General features: G+C 32.7%; 2 protein-coding genes across 4 annotated transcripts in view; one reads left to right on the forward strand and one right to left on the reverse strand.

The window, feature by feature from the left end:
- The window catches only part of oys (lysophospholipid acyltransferase 6), a 42,738-nt gene extending 27,835 nt beyond the window's left edge, over window positions 1–14,903 (forward strand). The window contains exons 1-11 of one of the 3 annotated variants that reach the window (XM_077432184.1): window positions 7,137–7,240; window positions 9,694–9,839; window positions 9,925–10,002; window positions 10,076–10,167; window positions 10,238–10,348; window positions 10,595–10,734; window positions 10,812–10,926; window positions 13,580–13,767; window positions 13,861–14,058; window positions 14,132–14,274; window positions 14,508–14,903. In XM_077432184.1, coding sequence (XP_077288310.1) covers window positions 7,238–7,240; window positions 9,694–9,839; window positions 9,925–10,002; window positions 10,076–10,167; window positions 10,238–10,348; window positions 10,595–10,734; window positions 10,812–10,926; window positions 13,580–13,767; window positions 13,861–14,058; window positions 14,132–14,274; window positions 14,508–14,640 — 1,347 coding nt within the window. In that variant the 5' untranslated portion in view covers window positions 7,137–7,237 and the 3' untranslated portion in view covers window positions 14,641–14,903. Of the gene's footprint in view, window positions 1–7,136; window positions 7,305–9,693; window positions 9,840–9,924; window positions 10,003–10,075; window positions 10,168–10,237; window positions 10,349–10,594; window positions 10,735–10,811; window positions 10,927–13,579; window positions 13,768–13,860; window positions 14,059–14,131; window positions 14,275–14,507 lie in introns of those variants that run through there. The other 2 variants (XM_077432185.1, XM_077432183.1) reach the window with 2 other exon arrangements.
- Window positions 14,904–18,981: 4,078 nt separating this feature from the next.
- Window positions 18,982–21,536, reverse strand: LOC143912556 (uncharacterized). The gene is made up of 8 exons (XM_077431842.1): window positions 21,508–21,536; window positions 21,276–21,420; window positions 21,082–21,205; window positions 20,876–21,017; window positions 19,622–19,698; window positions 19,407–19,548; window positions 19,164–19,345; window positions 18,982–19,094 (listed from the first exon to the last, which is right to left on the reverse strand). The coding sequence occupies exons 1-8, from the start codon at window positions 21,534–21,536 to the stop codon at window positions 18,982–18,984; spliced, it is 954 nt and encodes a 317-aa protein (XP_077287968.1).
- Between the last annotated feature and the right edge of the window lie 202 nt (window positions 21,537–21,738).

Consider the following 21,738-nt stretch of genomic DNA (forward strand, 5'->3'; position numbering starts at 1 on the left):
TCGATATTCTTGTTATCAAATCTACTGTAACTCGAATATTGCTATACATAATAATAAGTCAAAACAACGTGAAAAGTTACCAATGTGTTTTGATAACATATGAAAACAGGATTTGTTAATAACTAAATTTAGCCAAATTGTGTGGAATTATCATCATTGCGTTCTAAGGATGCGATGTGTGCTACAAAAGTCATCGCTTTTAGCTCATATTATGTGAAACCGACTGTAATCAACGTATGTATGTATGTACATATATTGCAAACATACTCAATACAAAAGCTGAATTTCGATTTAAGTAAACATTGTACAGCATTCCTTAACGCTATGCTTGTTTTTTTTCAATATTATTTATAGTTTTTGTGTTGATGATGTTATGAGTGTGTTCATTTGCGGAAGAAGGGGCTAAGAGGTCGTAACTTTCCCATGAAAGTGCTCGCGCCATTGAATGAAAAGTGTGTGCATTCAATTCCGCATGGATGCATTTTGAACTTTTTAAAAGTGTCTTAAATGCTGTGGATGGTTGGTGGCTTTTGGTATTATGACGCTGATGGTGATGATGCAAAGTGTGAATTATTGTCGGCTGACCCGTTCGCGTCTTGGATTTAATTGAGCGTTTTCAGGAAGCAATTTTTCGACGGTTGACGCAATCGTTGAGTCATTTGTGATTGTGAAAATTTTTGCGCAACGCTCTTAGATTAAATTGTGCAATGCGCAGCTTTTTGTTTTTAGGTAGTGTGAATGTGTTTTCATATAATTAAATTCAAAACCTATAAATAGTAGTTTTGTAAATGCGATGACATTAATGAAGCTATGTATGTATTTTTTGTATCTGCCTTGAAAATGCTCATTATGAATCAATCTTTGAGAACATTTGACGTTATATACATCTGTACATTTGTAGTTTAGAAAGTATTTTACTGATGAGGTAGCATTTAACCTTTTTTTCCAGATATCGGAAATGTTCATTATCAAGTTCGGTTCACAAATAGAATGGGCACGTTTTGATGATCGTTACTTTTTTTTGCATTATTTCACACAATTAAGAATTAAATGAATATATATACTAATTATAAAACTACTTATTTGAATAATTTATATCGTTTTCGGTAGATATTGTGAAATCACCATGGGAATATTCTACCCAAAACATTTTAATTCATGGCAAAAAGCTTGGCATTTCATTTCATTTTATACATATACATATATATGAACATATAACAAGGCTTAATAGGTGAACCCCAATGTGCCTTCCTGGTCAATTATAAACGGTAAACGGGTTACATACCAAATGTGAATCGCTACCAGGATAACCGCCGCTACGAAAATCGCTCGCGCGGATTCCAGAAAACTGCCAAATATGTCTCAACAAATGCTTTTTTATACTTTAAAGCAGTATTTGGGCAGTTTTCTGTACGGACATTTGCCTGTGCGATGAATTTCGCGCGAGTGGCGGTTATCCTGGTAGCGATTCACATTTGGGATGTAATCACTGAACCATTATAAACATCGATTAACAATTTATAAATCATCATAGAGACGTCTATGGATAAATTTGCCAAACATTTTAGCAGCATTTTATAAATCAGCAAATTCGAGATGCTGAAAACTCAAGTTTTGTAGAAATGAGACAAAGTTGCCAATTTATTGGAACCGTTTCAATGAAATCAAATAAATTGGCAAACTCTTATAGGAAACGATCGATCTAGAGTCACATATACAAGGTATGGCCAGCAGCACTGGCCAGGGATTGAACCTGTGACCACTCAGTGGAAGGCATTATACGCTAATCACTGATCCATGCTGCTGGATATTATCAAATACATACTACTATGTAGCTTTCGCGATTAAAAAGGGCGCCATTCGCCCTTACTATGTACGAAAATTCTTCTTTTAATTGAATTTGAATTTATTTGTTGTTCGTATTAAATGAACAACTAAGAAAAGCCTTGTAAATAAAAACGGACGTATTCAAAAATTGTGAATTTAAAGGGGGGGGGGGGGAGTAGCATGATTTCCCCGGGTGCAAACTACCCTAGCTACGGATTTGCTATTGTGTATTAATAATCTGGTGCTTTGCTATTGTGTACTACTATGTATGGTAAACGGGTTATTCCCCACAAGCAGAATGCCCACACGTGTTTTGCATGTGTGGGCATTCTGTTCCACAGGTTTTATTTTTGTTTTATATCGGTAGCAATACTCGTGTGGACAATCTTCTTGTGAGGAATAATCTGAGAAAAAGGAGAATTATGAATCTTTAAATATAATAGCAGCTGAAGTATTTTAATAGTGCACATTATTGTTGTGTCAAAGCTTCACTGATTGACCACTTGGCCTGCAATCAGTTCGCACATTCGCCTTGACAGATGTTTATCGAGTCATAAATTCTATCGCAAATTGCCATATCGGAATTTTTTGTGTATTTTTATTAATGCAATTGGATGCACTTGGTTAACAAAGCGTATAGAATAACACAACATGTCCTTGCATAGGCGTGAAAATCCATCTAATTTTAACCATAACGTGTCACACTGCTGATGACCGTCCATTAAGCAATCTTCACGGTAATAATATCACGTTGATTGCAAAATTTGTTTGCAACTACATACATATGTATATATGTACATATGTAATAATTCTCGAAATCAAATGAAACCATATATCTTTATTTTGTTTGATAATTTAAAATTCAATATAAATTTAAGTGCATACAAATGTGTGTATTTCATTTGAGAAATTGTTGCATAAAGGTTCATTTACACTAGCACAGCACAAACTGCGCGTAAACAGCAGTACGATTAATATTCTATAGTACATTATATATGGACACATTTATATGTTCCGTAATATGTTCGTGGTGTATCCGTAACAGCGGTAACCGACACGATCTATTCATATTGTACAGCAGGGCATGTCACCAAAACGTATCAAGCAGAACTTGTTTTCGTTGGCCATTGTGGAAATATTCACGCATGACGTGACGTCATAATGCCGAGTGCATTCGTATTTAAAAAAAATGCTTTCATGTGCATGTGAACATTTTCGGAAACGTCACATTGTGACAATATTGACTTGACGATACAACGCAAGCAACAGTGCGCCTTATAGTCGCGCTCTTTAATGGATATGTGAGCCGAATTTCGCTTTGCACTCGTCCAAAACAAGCATGAATGTGCCGAAAACGGGCAGTGCTGTATAGTATGAATAGAAGTAGTCTTTTCCGCGTGGTGCTGTGCCGAGCTGTTCACAATATAAATAGACCTTAAATCAGAAAGTGTTTTGTATCATTGTCAGATTATCAACTTGTTTAGTATACGAGAATTGTTTATGAAATTTTGGAATACATATATTATATTTATTTTGCATATTGTATGTACATATTGGAAGGCCTATCAGGTAAACCCAATGCACTTTTCCTGACCAATTGCAAACATCGATAAACAATTATGTTTTTACAATATCATAGACATCTATGGACAAATTCGATAATACTAAGAGTTCTAGTAATACATACATTTTACAGAGTGGGTAGCATATTTATATCATCAACAAATCCGAGATGCCATAAACTATTAATTTGATAGAGACAGGATGGGTTGCCAATTTTTGTGGAACCGTTTCAACAATGAAATCTGATAGGAAACGACCGACCTGGACTCACATTATTCAAGGTCTGACCAGCAATAACGGGCCAAGGAATGAACCCATGACCCTCCCAATTTAAAGCACAACACTGTGTTTCTGGTTGTATGGAATTATCATTATATGAATTGGTCGATGTTAATTTTACAAATTAGACATACATATGTACATTTTGAAAAGCAGATTGCAATATTTATTCATATTTATGTACGTGCATTAGATAGGTCTCCACTTTGAATGAAAATTTATAGCGCTTGACTTGATTTGCAAGATAAAACACCTTGTAAAAAATAAAATAAACAAGAACCTTGTGTGTCCTCAACGGTGGTCTCGTTTATTACTAATCGATAGCACTTAAGTTCAAATATCCAACGTATAGAGCACAACTATTACTTTTCGCTCTATTTTATATAGCGTTACATAACAATATGAATTTTAATATGAATGTATGAATTTATCTTATTTAAATATAACAAACAATCCCAGCTGTGTTTGTTTATATGAAAAAAATTGTATACAGAAAAAAAACCAATGTCATAAAGATCAACGTTCTCGCCAGCTTACAAAGTTTCTTATATTCAATTTGACACATGTATACATATATATTATGCAATAACTCATATAATAACATACAAAGGTCATCGATAAATACACAATTAAATCAGCATTACTTTTACTGTTGAACTTGACTTATCGCGTGATCCGGTAAACTGAACAGCTTAATTATTATGTAGATCACATTTTTATAAACAATGAAACTTACAAGACATTGTTGTTATTATATATATATATATATATATATATACAGTGGCGGACTGGCCATACAAGCGAACATGCCCGATGGCATGTGGGCCCCACTATCTGTTAGAAAATATGGGCCCTCAGTAAAATTAAATAACTTTTTAACTATTTCACGTGTGTAAAAATTTATAGGATATTGCACTTTGGGACCTAAAGTTTGGGTATTTCAACAAAACAAATTTCTTACGATATACACAAACAACTAATGAACCGATCCTTGCTTTAACAGCCCAAGGATCGGCTAACTTTTTTTATTAGGCTCGAAATGTAAGTTTCAACATTTGCGTGGGCCCTTTTGCTGGGCCCATTTCTAACCTCAATATTATGTATATATCAATACCTATGTAATTACCTACTGAAATAAAAATGGGAGTAAACAAATTTCCGTGAATAATATAAACTGAATTGCTTAAAATAATTTTGATAGGACGATTCATCATCAACCAGCGATTTAAATTTACTTCATACTTTCAAAATAACATTTGATTATACTTCGACGATATAGTAAGATTTAAATACACAATTTTAAACAGTTTCCGAATATAAAATCTATTCGTAATCTAGACACATCCATGTACATATATAGAAATATAGGATAGGGGCCCCCTCCCCAAAATCCCGATTTTCGCATGATAACAAAACTTTATCTATTGTATTACGTACATATGTATGTATGTATGTACATAGATAAAGTGAAAAGACAGTCGGTAGAAATTAAGTTAATTGATAGTTTTTTAGTGACTCAGTTTGATGGTCAATTTTTGTTGACCATGTGAAGATATTTAGAAAAAAAATTTCGCCTGCGGCGCTTTTTTCACTCTTTGCATAATATTTTTTTATAATTATTTTATCAAAAATAAGCTTATTTTTTTCATATTTTATAACTCAATAAGGTGTGTGCAAAGAATATTTTCCATTTTTATTCCGATACAAAAAAGATTTTTTGAAAAAAAATTCAATTTGACCAATCTTTGCCTGCGCCCCCCAAGAAAAAGCTGAAATGAGGTCCCCGATTGTTTTCTACCGAAAGTAAAAGCCGCTTTTATGCCGCATTCTTTTATGATGCATTCTATTTACCTAGGACAAGGGTTAATGAGAAATATACAATGTAATTTATGGATCTATTTTGCTTTTGCCATTTTTCTTGTACTTAAATTTGTTTATTCCCATTTTTGAAAAAAATTTTTTTTACCCTTGATTTTTAGCGTGATGGAAAGAAGAAAATTTTGTTATATGGGGGGGGGGGGAAATTTTTTATACCTGGGTGGGCCCCCTTTGACTCCTGGCATGCACTAATTTCAGTCCACATATATATATATATATATATATATATATATATATATATATATATATATATATATATATATATATATATATATATATATATATATATATATATATATATATATATATATATATATATATATATATATATATATATATATATATATATATATATATATATATATATATATATATATATATATATATATATATATATATATATATATATATATATATATATATATATATATATATATATATATATATATATATATATGTATATGTATATGTATATGCATATATATATATATATATATATATATATATATATATATATATATATATATATATATATATGTGTATATATACCCATAAATATTGATATTTGAAGAATATTTGAATATAAAATTAGATTAATTAAATAAAAAAAACCTAAATAAAAAAAAATAATTTAAAAAAAATAATTTAAGAATAAATTGTAATATCTAGAAATTTTAGACGCTAATCTGTGTGTGTATGTGTGTGTGGGTGTCCTAACGCTAGCCGAACATAATGAATGAATCGATAAAAAGCTTAAGCTTTGTATAATTTCATTCGGAATCGACCCCGCATACCCAAATATCCTCTTATAGGTATACCTGAGTTCAGAGAGTTAGCGATGAAACCAACGTCGAATTTTTAATTGGCCTCTTTTTTAAACATGAATTGAATTTTTTTCCTTCTCGCCATATAAAATACATAATTATAATAATTTTATTTAGCGAGGTTTTGAACCATTTTTTTTTGTTTTCATATTAAACAATTAAATATATATTTTTTAATTAAAATTAATTATATTCTAACGATATTTGAAAAATAAAATTAATTCGAAATAGCAGGCACGAGGTATCGAACCTAGATTCCATAATTCTCGGCGCGGGCGCGCTACCAACTGGGCTATCGTCTTCACAATGGGACTTAAATGCACATCATATATGTAATATCGACTTAAATGCACATCATATAATATATGTATGTATGTAATTTGATATGTATAATAATAATTTAAACGTTACGAGGTCAATGACCGTTTGTTTACAGTCGGAAATTATTACATTTTGTAAACCGAACATAACATCTAAACTTTTGTATGCATTTTGTATGCCGGGTCCGGATTACTTTTTCAGCTCGTAATCGATTATCGGAAATGAAATAGAATAGAAACTTGGTTCCTATTTCCGATACCTGTTTCAGTTTTGCTTCCGATTAATTATTACTATTCGTATTGTAACTTTATTTTAAATAATAACATAACAATTTCTTTCCAAAACCACCCATTGAATTTTCGACATGCATAAAACTAGTATATATATGAACGGAAAGATTAGAGCAATGTTAGAACGTTAGTCATGTAGACTTGCTTATCACTTCCACTTGAGCAGGCCCGTGCGCTTATGCGTCGTTCCGTTATTGGCAAATCGACACGTGCATTCGCAAATATTGGCACGGCGTCAACGGCGTGTGTTTTAACATGGTTGGTTCACCGACGGCGGTTAGCTAGATCCCTCGGTGCATTAACGGAACTCTCTGAGTGTTCGGTATTTAACATTGAACTTAAACTGTCTTGGCGACTCGTCTAGCTGTCGATCAGCCCGATGATTATCATCACCTCTATCGGCGTTATGTTAATAGTTCAGAGCGTTAGTGCTTTGAATGTGAAAAGTATCCCCGCATGTTGCACAATTATGATGCTGGTAGTTGAAGAGTGGCATAACTTGCATTCTTGAATAGTTACATACTTGGTTTCAAACGGTGTTGTTTCATCGTTGATTTTTTTAAATTATTTGTTATGTAATTTAGTATCTTGTGAAAGGTTTTACTGTTGTTTTTTGAAAGGAAGAGAAAGGGAAGAAATTCTAAGCCTTCAAACCAATAGTCGGATGCACTAAAGCTTTGATTACCTATAAAAATTCTTATATTACAGACAGCAAGTGCTCAATCTCATATTAAGTTCTGTCTCATATGTTTTTAATATATACGTTTCGTTCTAACTTTAGTGGAGAGTTTTTCCACTATTTTAGACATGGAAGTATTTAGGTTTGTAAAAAAGATTCAACCCACATAAGTTGTATTTTAACAACTTAGATGTGTAATATAAAGTCAGTAATAACTGCCTGTCTATATGGAGTCGAGATTAGGACATAGAAGGCAGTAGATATAAGAAGAAATGAGTGCCAAACCATAACGTTATAAGTGCCACTTTTTGTCAAATGCATTTTATTCCTGATTTGCTGTGTATATACTGGCCTTTGCCACCTCCTAGGGGTAGAAATTTTAAGCAGAAAGTCGTCACCAGCAGCATAGACTAGTGGTTAGCATATAGTGCTTTCGACCAAAGTGGTCACGGGTTCAAATCCCACCGGTTACTGCTGGCCAGACCTTGGATTTGTGACTCCAGGTCGATCTAACTGATTTTTATTGAAATGGTTCCAACAAATTGGCAACCTTACCCATTTTCTCGCAAATTTTGAGTTTTCAGCATCTTGAATTTTGCTGAATTTTATAAATTTGACCACACATATATCTTTGTGGATGTAAATTGATATTTGTATTTGCCTTGTATAATACTTACAATACTTTGTACAACGTTTGACCATGGATGTCGTATTTAATTTAAAAAATGTATATGGGTGCAAACCTTTAAAATAAATAAATGTAACTAATATGTTAGGTCACGATGGCACATTGGATCAGTCTGTAATAACACTGCGGTATAATAAATAAATAACGTTTTAAGTGCCTTATTAGTTGCACTGTCACTTGAGGTGTAATACTTTAAAACAATTTTGAAATGCCGCCTCTTAGGGTTAGAAACTTGAAGTAGAAAGTCATAACGTTGTAAGTGCCTTATTGCACGGTCACTTGTGCTGTCAGTTTAACTTTAACTGGATTACTATTGCTGAAGAGATGATTAATATCAAAAAGCTGATGATATTTCCAGCTACCATGATTAGGGTAACATCTGAGAGTTGGGAGAAACAACGCTATATATGTAAGTTGTCCATATTATTATCGCACTTAAAACGATTTGTTCTTTTTATTTTTCTAATATTTAAGATTAATTGATTGCTCGTTGAATGATTTATAATACCTCGTAGAAGAATTATAGTTAATTAAAAAATGTTGCAAGAATGAATTTATGCATTATTTATATATTTAAAAAAATTCAAGTCTCCTGAAAATTGAATTTTCTGACACTGGTTTGGCACCCCTCAATAGACGCTTTTGAGATGTGGTGCTGGAGGTGGATGTTGAGAAACCCATGGACCGACATATGTCCACTCTTGAGAAGATCAAGATCAAGGTAAGACTATCTACGATCTGCCTGAGATGCATTCTACGCATAACACGAAGATAAGAAGAGAGTCTGAAAAAGCTAGTTATGATCGGTGGTGTGGAGGGAAGACGAGGAAGAGGCAGATCTCCGACATTGAACTGACCAAATACAAGTGAACAAATGGAAACAGCTTATCGGCATAAAACGAGGCACCCGACTACTTATAATAGACAATAGCAGCTATAATATACTGTCATGGGTTGGATCTTTTATGCAGAACCATATGTATTTGACTGATACTTTTTTTTAATATATTGAATTTCAGAAATTGTATTAAAAAAGTGGCATGTTAGTTAAAATCCTGAAGTTTCTGTATGATTGCAATGTTCTATAGCTCTGATCTTAAACGATTTTAAGTATGCTATTTTATGGTACTATGGTTTACGTTTCACACAAAAATGTGAACCGTCACTTTCGATCCAACGACAATTGCCAATGAATAAGTGTTTCATTTTGGCAGCTATTTCGATCTATTTGAACATCATACAAGTCTCCCTTTGAATCCATTCATACTGTGAACTTGAAATGTGTGTTTTTTCTTCTTCAAATATCAGGTTAAATGACTGTCTTTCTTCTTGCGATTGTTTCAGATCAACTTCCTGATGGCGCAGCTTTTCGCCGTCTTGGTAGCTGGTGCTATGCGAGGACCCCTCAAGCCTTCAGATGCCTCTCCGACGACCCGTCACTCAATATGTCTCGTATTGGGAGTAGCGACTGGTTATTTTTGCTTCGGAACGTGAGTCTGCATTTTATACACATACGGTACATCTCACTATTTATTTTTCAATACACTTACCTAAATGCACTGTTCAATTTTTCAGTAAGGCCATTCATTTGGCGCTGTTGCCGTTGATATGTTTTGTAGTGATAGAATTTGCACCCCAGAAGATCATGGCAAAGTAAATATCATATTGACTATGTATTCAATTTTATATTTCATTATACATTCATGTGTTTTTATTTATTTTTTAGTTCTATTTTGGGCATCGCAATAGGGTACCTCTCTTGTATACATCTGCATCGTCAATTTTATCTTAATGAAAGCTGCAATTTAGATATTACGGGTATGTCGACTCATTGATTGCTTACATTGAAAGTTTGTGATGAATTGGTTGTAAATTGTATTTGTTTCAGGTCCACTTATGGTGATAACACAACGAGTAACCTCATTGGCTTATTGCATTCATGATGGTCGTGTTGCACACGATAATTCAAATACTAAAGAGATCGTCGTCAACGACAGTGGTATGCATGTTATGTATTGATTTGTTAATGTCCACATAGAATTTGTGTAGATACATAGATATAGAGCTAGTTTTTATTTTTGATGAAAGTGCTGTTGGCCTCATATGAGGATCACGCATAGATAGTGCTGCCGCCTAGTGGTTCATTATGTGAAGCAATTTTTATTGAAATGAGAATAGTATTGGGTGGCTGCAGGCCGTTGTCGATAGACTTCCACTCTACTTAATCGATTTGATATTATTGTAGATCACGAAGCACTAGAGAAGGCGCCATCGCTTTTAGAGTTCCTATCGTATTCGCTCTCTTTTCAAACGCTACTTTGCGGTCCGCCGCTACCGTACGTCATCTATATGGATTTCATACACGGCAGACAGACGCAAGATCAAGTAAATTCGATTTGTAATTCAATACTTGAGTATGCCGCTCGTGATCGAGTCCGTGTTCACGTGTGATTTTATTGCAGATTCAGGACGAAGCCAACAGACAACGTGCTGTCGGAATTAAATTTTGTGGGGTTATTATCGTCGCTGTGCTTCATTTAGTGTTATCGGCGCAATATCCCATCAGTGATTTAACAGGTATGTATAATATAAGTTTATAAGTGTTTCTGCAAATAGGATCAAAATAGTATTCGCCATGTGCTAAAAATCCATTCAATGATTCTTGGAAGTTATGCTTATCCAACACTCGTAGGATTCTTTTTGCTTAAGTCTAAATAAGTGTACGATAAGAATCGTTTATGAGGGCAATGACTATAAATTTTTTGGATTTAGTTACAAGTCCGTTTACTTTAAGGTCAAAATACAATACAATGTTGGCCATCAATGTGAGTTGATAATTTAAGTACACACTTAACTGTTTAGTATGTACATGTACATATGTAGAGTAGAACTTCTCTGTTAGCGCGACGATTATCTGGTTGCAGTGGCGTAGCGAGGGTAATTGACGCCCGGGGCAGTCTTTTTTTTTCGCCTTTGTCATCTAAAATTTGCTAAGAAAGAAACAATACTTATTATATGTATATATATTACGGGTCTACGTGACGAGCCAGAATGTTAAATTACAGAAAACACAAATATCGGAAGGCAAAGATCGAAAATCGAAAGATCTTAAGTCGAAAGATCAAAAAAAAGGGTGCATGGTAAACGGTACATACTCACGTACATACTCACTTAATTTGCGCGAGCAGGATACAACAGGAACAAGAGGAACAGGCTTTTCCTCCCGTATTCTGCGCGCGCACATTAATACGGGAGGAAAAGCCTGTTCCTCTTGTTCCTGTTGTATCCTGCTCGCGCAAACTAAGTGAGTATGTACCGTTTACCATGCACCCTTTTTTTTTTGATCTTTCGACTTAAGATCTTTCGATTTTCGATCTTTGCCTTTCGATATTTGCGTTTTCGGTAATTTCACATTCCGGCTCGTCACGGAGACCGATATATTACATATGTTATTTTATGACAAAATGATCTCGATTTGTAAAACTCAAGTATAACTTAAAATATAGTAAATTCGAAGAATTTTTGTATTTTAGTCATTCGTCGTCAGAGAGATGTAATAAAAATAGAGTGGCCCTTACGAATAAATAATTGTTGTCAATTTTACGCGGTACGTCTCTATAAATACGTTTCATCGCACGGAATACAATCGGATCAATTTACTTATGAAAATGTATCCCATGTTGTTTATTGTGTGTTTTACCGATGCTTGCCCATCTTGCGAGTAATATAAACAAACAGAGAAGTTTTTATCGGAAATACGTCGAGCAGCAAGCGTCAAACACGACTGATGCTAAAATTATTTAGATCTGTCCGTGGACAGAATGTCACTTGACAACAATATAACACCTAAAGCCACTTCTATTAATATTACATTTCTGTTCGTAGTGTTTTAAAGCGTTCAGATACAAAATATATGTGTATATAAATCATTGTCTTAAATGCAACTTCCGCTTTCACGGTCTGGCTCAAATCTGGCGCCATGCTATTGCTTTCAATACAAAGACTGCATGTTTGACGGACGGATTACGAAGAACAGTCATAAACTGAATGGCGAATTTTGTCGACGAATTCAAATCCGTCATTCGCTCACATTGTACTTTTCGCGGTGAACCCAAGCTACTAGAAAATTTGACATTTTGATAGTGTGTGGCATAATTTTTATTATATACATATATACCAGGAAGGCCAAACAGGTAAAGCCCAATGCGCCTTCTTGGCCAATTACAAACAATACAGCATTTTTATTACATAAGTCGCTGAATTACGAGACACTGAAAACTCGAAATTAACCTGAATTTTAACTTGTACAAAATTTTATTGTACATTAATCATACTCAAATAGTGATGACATAGTAGGTAGGAAGGTTTTCAGCCAATTTTTATTCGAAGAACCGTTTCAACAATGAGATCAGAAAAATTGGCAAACTCTGATAGGAAACGACCGACCTGGAGCACAAATATCCAAGTCTGACCAGCAGCATTAAAGATATACTCGGAATAAATTCTTTTCAATCGAGTTCAACTCACGGGATCGAACCTGGCGCTTCTCAGTGCTAGGCAAAGACCCAACTACAGAGCCATCTTATCGCCCCCTTTCCCTCCCCCCCCCCAGTTACTGGTTGTATTCAGATATTATTTAACCCTTTGCCCGTGGCAATAAATATAGCGAACAATCCCTGTACGCGGCACCTTTTTAGCGAATTTGGCAATCGAGTTTTCGACCTTAAATACAGATTTTAATATTTACTCAAGTAACCAGATATGTTAATTAACACAAAGTATTATTTTAAACAATAAAATACATAATATATCTATTAGTTTTGGATTAATTGTCAAATAATCATTCTTCATAATTGTATGAAGACGTGACGTCACATAAACGAGGTTTCACTATGGTTCCACAAAAAACTAATTTTTGACTGGTATATATTCATTTTAAGCAAATTGAATAGATAGCATTCAACTCTCAGTAATATGTTCAACCAATTTTGAACCTTAAAACAGTTGAAATAGGCGCATATAAGCCTCAAAATCCCGTGCAAAGTTCAGAAATTCTATGGAAGACAGCCGCGCTACAGACTTGTCGCCTAAAGCTTCCATAGAAGACAGCCGCAGGCAAACGATTAAACACAATCTGACAATCAATTATTGTAAATAGAATGTGACTTTTGCTTTGATATTGTATTGAAATGTATTATATACATATAATGTATTTTTTTATTGTTTTTAGGGAAAGCGCCTCCAAACTGGTCGATCGCTTATTTGTTGTGGTTCTGTTATGCAGCTACATTAGCAGTACGTTGCAAGTATTATTTGGCGTGGTTATTAGCCGACATTGTATGCAATTGCGCTGGAATAGGATATCAGTCGCCTGGAAAATGGGACCGTGTCACCAACGTCAATATCATTGAATTTGAGGTAGAATTTATTCGAATTTATATATACATATGTACGTCTAATTTTCTATCGTGTGATTGTGACTGAAAGTATTGATGTAAAATTTTTGCACAGAGCGCGAGCACGTTCAGAGAAGCCGTCGCCAGCTGGAACATGGGAACGAATTCGTGGCTGCGGATGGTTGTATACAACCGAGTGCGTTCTGCGAAACTTTTGAAGACGTACGCACTGTCTGCGATATGGCACGGATTCTATCCGGGGTATTATTTGACGTTCGGCACCGGTGCACTGTTCACCCTGGCCGCTAGAAAGGTATCGTTTTTGCGTCATATGCGAACCGTAGGATGAAAGAGGGTCGGTGTAACGAGTGTGTGTTTAATTATAGGTGCGCAGATTTGCACAACCGTTTGCGTGGTCGAGTAGTAGGCTGTACAGTGCACTCGCCTTTGCACTTTGTCGAATTTTTATGACATACGCTACCGTGCCATTTGTTTTACTTGATTTTGCACCCAGTATTGCCTTGTACAGGTATGTGTTTTTTTTTTTATTTGATTTTAAATCGATTCAAATTTTGATAGCTTCTATTAATTTTACAGTGACATCTATGAATTTTCTTGAAAAATTTGAATTGATTCATTTCTTTTATTTATTTATTTTTAAATCGCATGGCATATATTGCATTTATTTATTATATATAATATATATATGAATTTATTCGATCTTGTAGTTATTTATGATGTTTTTATGTTGTGTTATTTCAGGCAAGTGTATTTCTCTTTGCATTGGGTAGCGCTGGGTGCTTTGTTGTTGCCGTCGCCTAAGTTGAAAAAAATAACCACCAAGAGTACCAACGGCGAAGCTAATCATGAAAATGGTAAAGTCAAAACTGGCTGAAACAAAAAGTCTGAAGAATATACAAAGATATTTGAGAAACGAAGGCTATATTTTGTACTGAATAAATGATGTTATTTGTAAAAAAAAAAGTATAACGTGCGCGTACTGAACAATTTATAAATTTTGACTGCCAAATTTTTTATGAAACCTTTAAATCGTGTATATAAAAGAGATAGAGAGAGAGAAAGTTTTACTATCTGGAAAATAGTTTGCATTATTTATGTGTGTATTCGAAATTTGAAAATATAGTCGTGAAAGGTCACAAAATATATTGAAAACTATATATTATAAATTTCATTTTCATATATAAAAAAAAATGTATAAAAGTACAAATTTATTTTATTTTTTCTGCATTTTTTGTTCAATATTATTCTCCTATTGATATTTTTTAATACAACAGATGTATATAATACAATTTAAAATGTTTCCACGTTATTTCATTGCATTGATTAATTCAATATTGAAGTTTTTTTCTTATAAACATTGAAATAAGTTTTATTTCATAGTATTATCTTTTTTGTATAGTTATAAATTAAAAATACTTCATTGTACTAATGAAAACAATTTTTTGAATGTGTATTTTTATATTGTATTGAGTCTATGAAGTAAACATCTGTGCTAAATTTTTACTCTACAACTATTGTGTATTTAATATTCATATTAGAAGAGGAATTGAGTATGCGTATTTTCTTTTTGAGCGATTTTATTATTAAAATTATTAATCGGAGATTGATATGTTTATTTCGTGATAGCTGTTTAACATCTTGATTACTAAAAGTATGATATTATGGTATTAACATTTACTAATAATCATATCAATATTGTATTATATTTTATACGAATCATATTGTAACATTATTTTTTGAATATTTCCACTTGTGAACATTCTAGTTTTTTTAATTAACAATTTTTTTAATCTATATACTTTAAAGAGTGTAATAGATAGATGTGTGAATATTATTAGTTACACAATACGTTTAATATAATTAAATTCTAAAGTAATTTTTAATATACAATGTTGGAATTGTTATGATTTTGTTCATTATATTGATTGTTTTTTTATCATATGTATATAAGCGTACGTACAATTAAAATGATAGAATTGTCACGTTGCTACGAAAGAACAATTAATATTTCACCCGGCGCAGACATACGGCCGGTTATGTGTAGAATTTTATAATATTTTTGTGTGTATAAATAATTGAAGAATAATATTATATTTATAATTATTAATATATTATCATCATTATCAACAAAGTATGTCTTCCGTTTTGTGTATGTTAGTGATTGTGATTCTACAACTGTCATAGATTTTGTTTATTATTAGTCTTTATTATATAGATTATATTACGTAGCTTCCTTTTTAAATACTATCATTCCATCAAAAGTCAATCAAGACTTTGCAACTATTGTTTAATCACTGTGAATCTTACGAATTTATAATTACAAATACATTTGTGCATTAAAATTTTCCACGTTTCTAAAAGTTCATATCAATATTTACAAATAAATAAAAGTAACGTTTGTAAAACTGGAAAAATCGACTGAAAGTTAGGTGAAGGTTGTTTCATAATAATAATAATGTTCAAATATCTATATACGAGTATATAAATGTGAATTTGAGCTCGTTTCTTCAACAACTTTTTATATTCCGTGGCGTAACTACGATTAACATCAACTGTAATAGTGGTTTTAGCACTGATCTGATCTATAGATTAGCTATTTGTTCCTTTTTTCGTACTTTTAGATACAAACTGAACGATAAATATCACTTCTGTACAGTTCGACTAATAACGTGTTTAATATTTTTGATAGAAACATATGCGAACTGAATATGTTCAACGTTAAACAATTTAGTACGTCAAATTTATGCATTCGGACAGGCGCTGGTTACGTCACATTCTTATCTTCCTGTCGACCTTAACTAATTGAATCAAATAGTCTAAGCTTTTTATATAAAATCCTATTATATTTATTTTTAAAGTAGACCTAAACGCTTACGATTGCAAAAGACTAATATCTTCGTACACAATTCATGGGATTCAAAAACGTGGAATGATCAAAAATTTGTGTATAAATGTACGGATGGTAATAAATTGTAGTTCATATCAAACTGATGAAATATTCTTTATACATATTATATATATATATAATATAATGGGATGAAATCATATTATAATTGTGTATAAATAAAAACCACACACACACTCACACACACACCCTTGTGTGCTTGTACATAATGTAATAAACGTAATCGTGAATGTATATCCTCAAAATTACATAATTTTTACTGTTTTGTAAAGTGAATGTTGTTTTTTATACCTTAATATTAACACTAAATGTTTGAGATAGAACATATTGATAAGACTGAAAAATTAATATTAGTGACATTGAAAACCCTAAATAGTCTAAAAGGAAAAATAATCATCGTTTAATAATTTAATTTATAGTATGTAGTTTTGGCTCTAATTATTTATATTTATTTCTCGTTTTCAGTTATTATTTTATATCAGTGGCCGATTGTCATCTTTTTGTTTTGAAATTATCATTTGCGCAATAGTTTGTCAAGAAATTGTATCGGAGGGAAACGTGTCATATTAATATAATTAATATAAAATCTTTGTATCGTTCATCAGTATATCAAAGAATAATTTATTATAGGTTGTGGCTATTTGCAGGCACTATATCTGCAAATTATTGGCTATTTGCAGGTACTATATCTGCGAATTATTGGCTATTTGCAGGTACTATATCTGCGACAGGCGCAAAGCCTTCTGCGCATGCTCATGAACTGTCACTGTCAGCGTGTTTACTGTTAAAATGTTGTTTAAACCTCTTAAAATTTAGTTCGAACTCGTAAAGTGACGTAGAGTAAAAAATATAATCCAAATTAGTTAATATTATTAATTGTTAGAAAATTATTATCATATACAACGTATAATACCTACATACAAGTACAAGCCGCGAACTAGCTAAATGATATAAATCTATTATAATAACGTGCGAAATTTTTTTGCCTCATGTATAATGAACGATTGATTAAACATGTCTAGCAAACATTAAATGTAAGAAATTATAATCAGATTATAAGTTCACGCGCATGCGCAGAAGGCTTTGCGCCTGTCGCAGATATAGTGAATGCAAATAGCCACAACCTTTATTATATGGAGAAAAAAAAAAGTGTATATTGTGAAAAAATAATTTTATATACCTCATATAGATGTTGATGAGTTTGAAAGCTTATTTAGTTTGTACGTGTTGAATAAAAATGTTGCTATATAGCTTTATTATCAATGAGAATATTATTTTTCAAAAGAACAATAATTATTGCACATATTATATATGTATGTATAATGGCGCACCGTCGATTGTAACGCGAAAGTTTAGCAAACTAGGAAAGTCTACGTGCGTACAATTGACGGCCGCCATGTTTACGAATTTTTGAGGTTATGTATTGTTTGTAATATTAATTTTTAAGATATTTTAAATCGATGAAATGTTTTATATGGAGTATTAATAATTCATAATTAATGTGGTTGAATAATTTTAATATTGTATTTTTTTTACATTCAATTGTACGATTGACGCACACACTCGAAAGGAATTTTATTTTATATATATATATATATATATATATATATATATATATATATATATATATATATATATATATATATATATATATATATATATATATATATATATATATATATATGTTACGCTCGCACACAACTATTATTGTATTATTGAAAAGCGAAAGCATATTACATATTTGTTCCGATGTGTTAACTTTTTATTGTAGCATTTTGCCAACTTGCATTTAATTGTATGTATTCTTGTACATAATCTTAAAATTTTATTTGCATCGTTGATATTGCAGTTGTGTGTGTGTGCGTTTTTGTTTAAAATAACGATATGATACAATCATAATTGTATTGTAATATATTTATATTCTTACGATATTAACGTTAAATATTTTATAAATATTTTTATCTTGCTAATTTTGCAAAATTGTTCCCAGTGTGATGTTATCGATTTGGAATATGTGTGTGTTAATAATAATAACGATGTTGACTATCGAACAAACTATAGCGACGTCAATCGTAAACCCTGAATTTGAAATTTGCACATGTTTATGATCATCATCATCATCATCATCGGTGGTTTACGCTTGACGTCGTAATACTGCATATTTATATACTAACGAAAAACCTATACAGATCAATAAAAACACCATATGAATGTGTCAAATGTTCATATATCCTTTAAATATTATATTGAAGATGATTAAATGTTTATGTATAATAAATTGAAAATATTTTTCACATTAAAAAGAGACTTTCAATTGCAATTGCTCATCAGGTTATAATTGAGGCGGAATCCTAGTTCTCTCGCCGCGTCCTTGACGAGATCATCACTTCTAAAATGGATGTATAACGGTCCGGGTGGCATCACTAGAAATATTTATACAGATTGTTACTAAAAATCATTAAAATTTGAATTCACATTGGACGTTTCATCACCAGCGACTATTTGAGTGGTCATACTCGAGCCGCACCATTTGGAAGCTCTGGTGCCTTCGCTGGATTGAGCCTCTGGTAAAAGTAGGTAATCTCCGGTGCCCGTTCCTGAAGATATCACCTGGCAGTCGCCGTCGTTCTCTCCGTTTGTCTCGGACTCAATTTGAAACGTAGATGCTGTAAATCTGTAATGTTTGTATGTTTGTGAGATGTGTTCTTAGTTTGAGTTGTGAATGAAATGTCTACCTGATGCCGCAAATGTTCTGTTGTCGTCTGAAACACATTGCATATAGTAAATTGCCTAAGTATGGACCTGTTCCTCGATTGTAGTTGAATGATTCTATTGATCCTGATCGGTCCGGATAATATTGTAGGCATCCGGGTGGTGCTGGAATTTTATTTAATATACATAAATGCTAGTATGAATCCTTTCGATTGGTTTACCATTAGAAAGAATTTACCAATAAGATATTCATCTCTGTCGGCAGTCAGTTTGAAATCCGGAACGGTGTTCAAAATAGCAATCTCTTTAAATTTTCTGTAAAATTAATCGTACTAGTCGAATTAGTTGAATTCTTATCTGATATATAGTAGAACCTCGATTATCCAGATTGTTAAAAACAAACACAAATTTGCTGCTTTGAAATGCTTAACATAAAATTTCGAAAATAAGACGGAGAAATGAGTCAGTTGTCTTCAGAATTCAATACTCAAAGGACGTTGTTTATTTTTAATATTACCAATATTACGAATTAGATATAATCAATACTTTAAAAAGCGGTGTCTTAAGATGTTTTTTGTCAAATAAATAGTGTTGTAATGTCAACCATCTGTTTAATGATTCTTTAAGGTCAGAAGATGGAAGCTTAGAGCGCAAGGTTATGAAAAAGTCGAAGAGTGTATTCTTATGTAGTTCATTCAAAGACGATCGTCTGGATAGTCAATATCTGGTCCATTATTATATGAAAAGTATTCGCGATTTGGCAGCTTCAAAAAGAACAGCTAACTTTGACCAAAAATCTGTAATTGAATTTCTTAACCCTTTGCCAGTGGCAATAAATATAGCGAACAAGCCCTGTACGCGAATTTGGCAATCGAGTTTTCGACCTTAATTACAGATTTTAAAATTTACTCAAGTAACCAGATATGTTAATTAACACAAAGTATTATTTTAAATAATAAAATACATAATATATCTCGTAGTTTTGGATTAATTATCAAATAATAATTCTTCATGCAATTGAGACGTATCGTCGCCATTGTTCAACAGACGTGACGTCACATACACGAGGTTTCAGTATGGTTCAACAAAAAAACTAATTTTTGACTGGTATATATTCATTTTAAGCAAATTGAATAGATGGCATTCAAATCTCGGTAATATATTCAACCAATTTTGAACCTTAAAACAGTTGAAATAGGCGCATATAAGCCTCAAAATCCCGTGCAAAGTTCAGAAATTCTATGGAAGACAGCCGCGCTAGACTTGTCGCCCAAAGCTTCCATAGAAGACGGCCGCGGGCAAACGGTTAATAAAGAATAATTTAATATTGATTTTTACGTTATTATAATATATGTAAATGTAGACAAATAAAAATGATTCATACTGAATGTATACTTCTTTCCCTGTCAATTGTGATTTTTTCGATTATCCGGACTACCTTCATCCCCAATTAGTCCGGATAGTCGAGGTTCTACTGTACACTTAATCTAACCTTGGCATGTTGTAACATTCCAATTGTGTAACTTTCAACCTCCAAGAAGGTTGCTGCAGAGTGGGACGGTTACCTCTGCCGACGATTCTAAACTGCATCTGAAACCCTCGTACGTTTTGCGACGCATTCACTCTAACATAAACTATAAATGTAAATTAATATCAATACGCAATTGAAGTATTTGAAATGAATAGCAAACAGTTTACCATGTTGGTTGACATTTTCTCCGCATAATATTGGCACGTTGTCTCCGGGAAGGTCTCCCGTTATTTCAAACGCATCGTCATGACATTCATATCCCGGACCTGTCGTAGTTGTTGCGTCGATTGTCTGAATTCATATATTGTTTTACATAAAAAAATCTAAGCTGAAATATATTTTATTACATGACATAACTTACAGTCGTAGGCAGTGATAGTGAAAATACTTCAAAATCAATTCTCATTTGGCAAACGTTAAGGTTGTTGATTTCGACAATGTACGAGCATTCGACTCCGCTATCTGGTATTGTAGGATTTGTGAAAGATGCTGTTTTTAAATTTGTCCTTAAATCGCAAGTTGATACTGCAATTACATTGTTTTTGTATTTTGGATATGGAGGAGGATATGTTTTGTATAAAAAATTTCATTACATGAACAACATGTGCCGAATAAGCCGCATAGTCCTACTGCTGTTCCTCCTTGTTTTGAGCAAGATATTCTATTTGTGCATATTCCTTGGACTCCATTTTCTCCAAGGCAAGTTGAACCGGTTGCAAATATTCCTTAAGATAATAGATTTTTGGCTATATGATTATTTCGATGCGGTGCAAACGATCGACAAGCGCCAGACAGACTGAACGACAGATTAACGACACGTGTAC

This window comes from Arctopsyche grandis, chromosome 6 (genome assembly GCF_051622035.1).
Source record: "Arctopsyche grandis isolate Sample6627 chromosome 6, ASM5162203v2, whole genome shotgun sequence".
NCBI lineage: Eukaryota > Metazoa > Arthropoda > Insecta > Trichoptera > Hydropsychidae > Arctopsyche > Arctopsyche grandis.

What these genes read in the sequence shown, in the direction of transcription:
- LOC143912556 (XM_077431842.1), bottom strand. Translation starts at nt 21,536, where the DNA reads ATGCGGCTTATTCGGCACATGTTGTTCAT. An exon ending in ATTCGGCACATGTTGTTCAT is followed by an intron (nt 21,421 to 21,507) that starts GTAATGAAATTT and finishes TTGCGATTTAAG; the next exon opens with GACAAATTTAAAAACAGCAT. An exon ending in AGAAAATGTCAACCAACATG is followed by an intron (nt 21,018 to 21,081) that starts GTAAACTGTTTG and finishes TTACATTTATAG; the next exon opens with TTTATGTTAGAGTGAATGCG.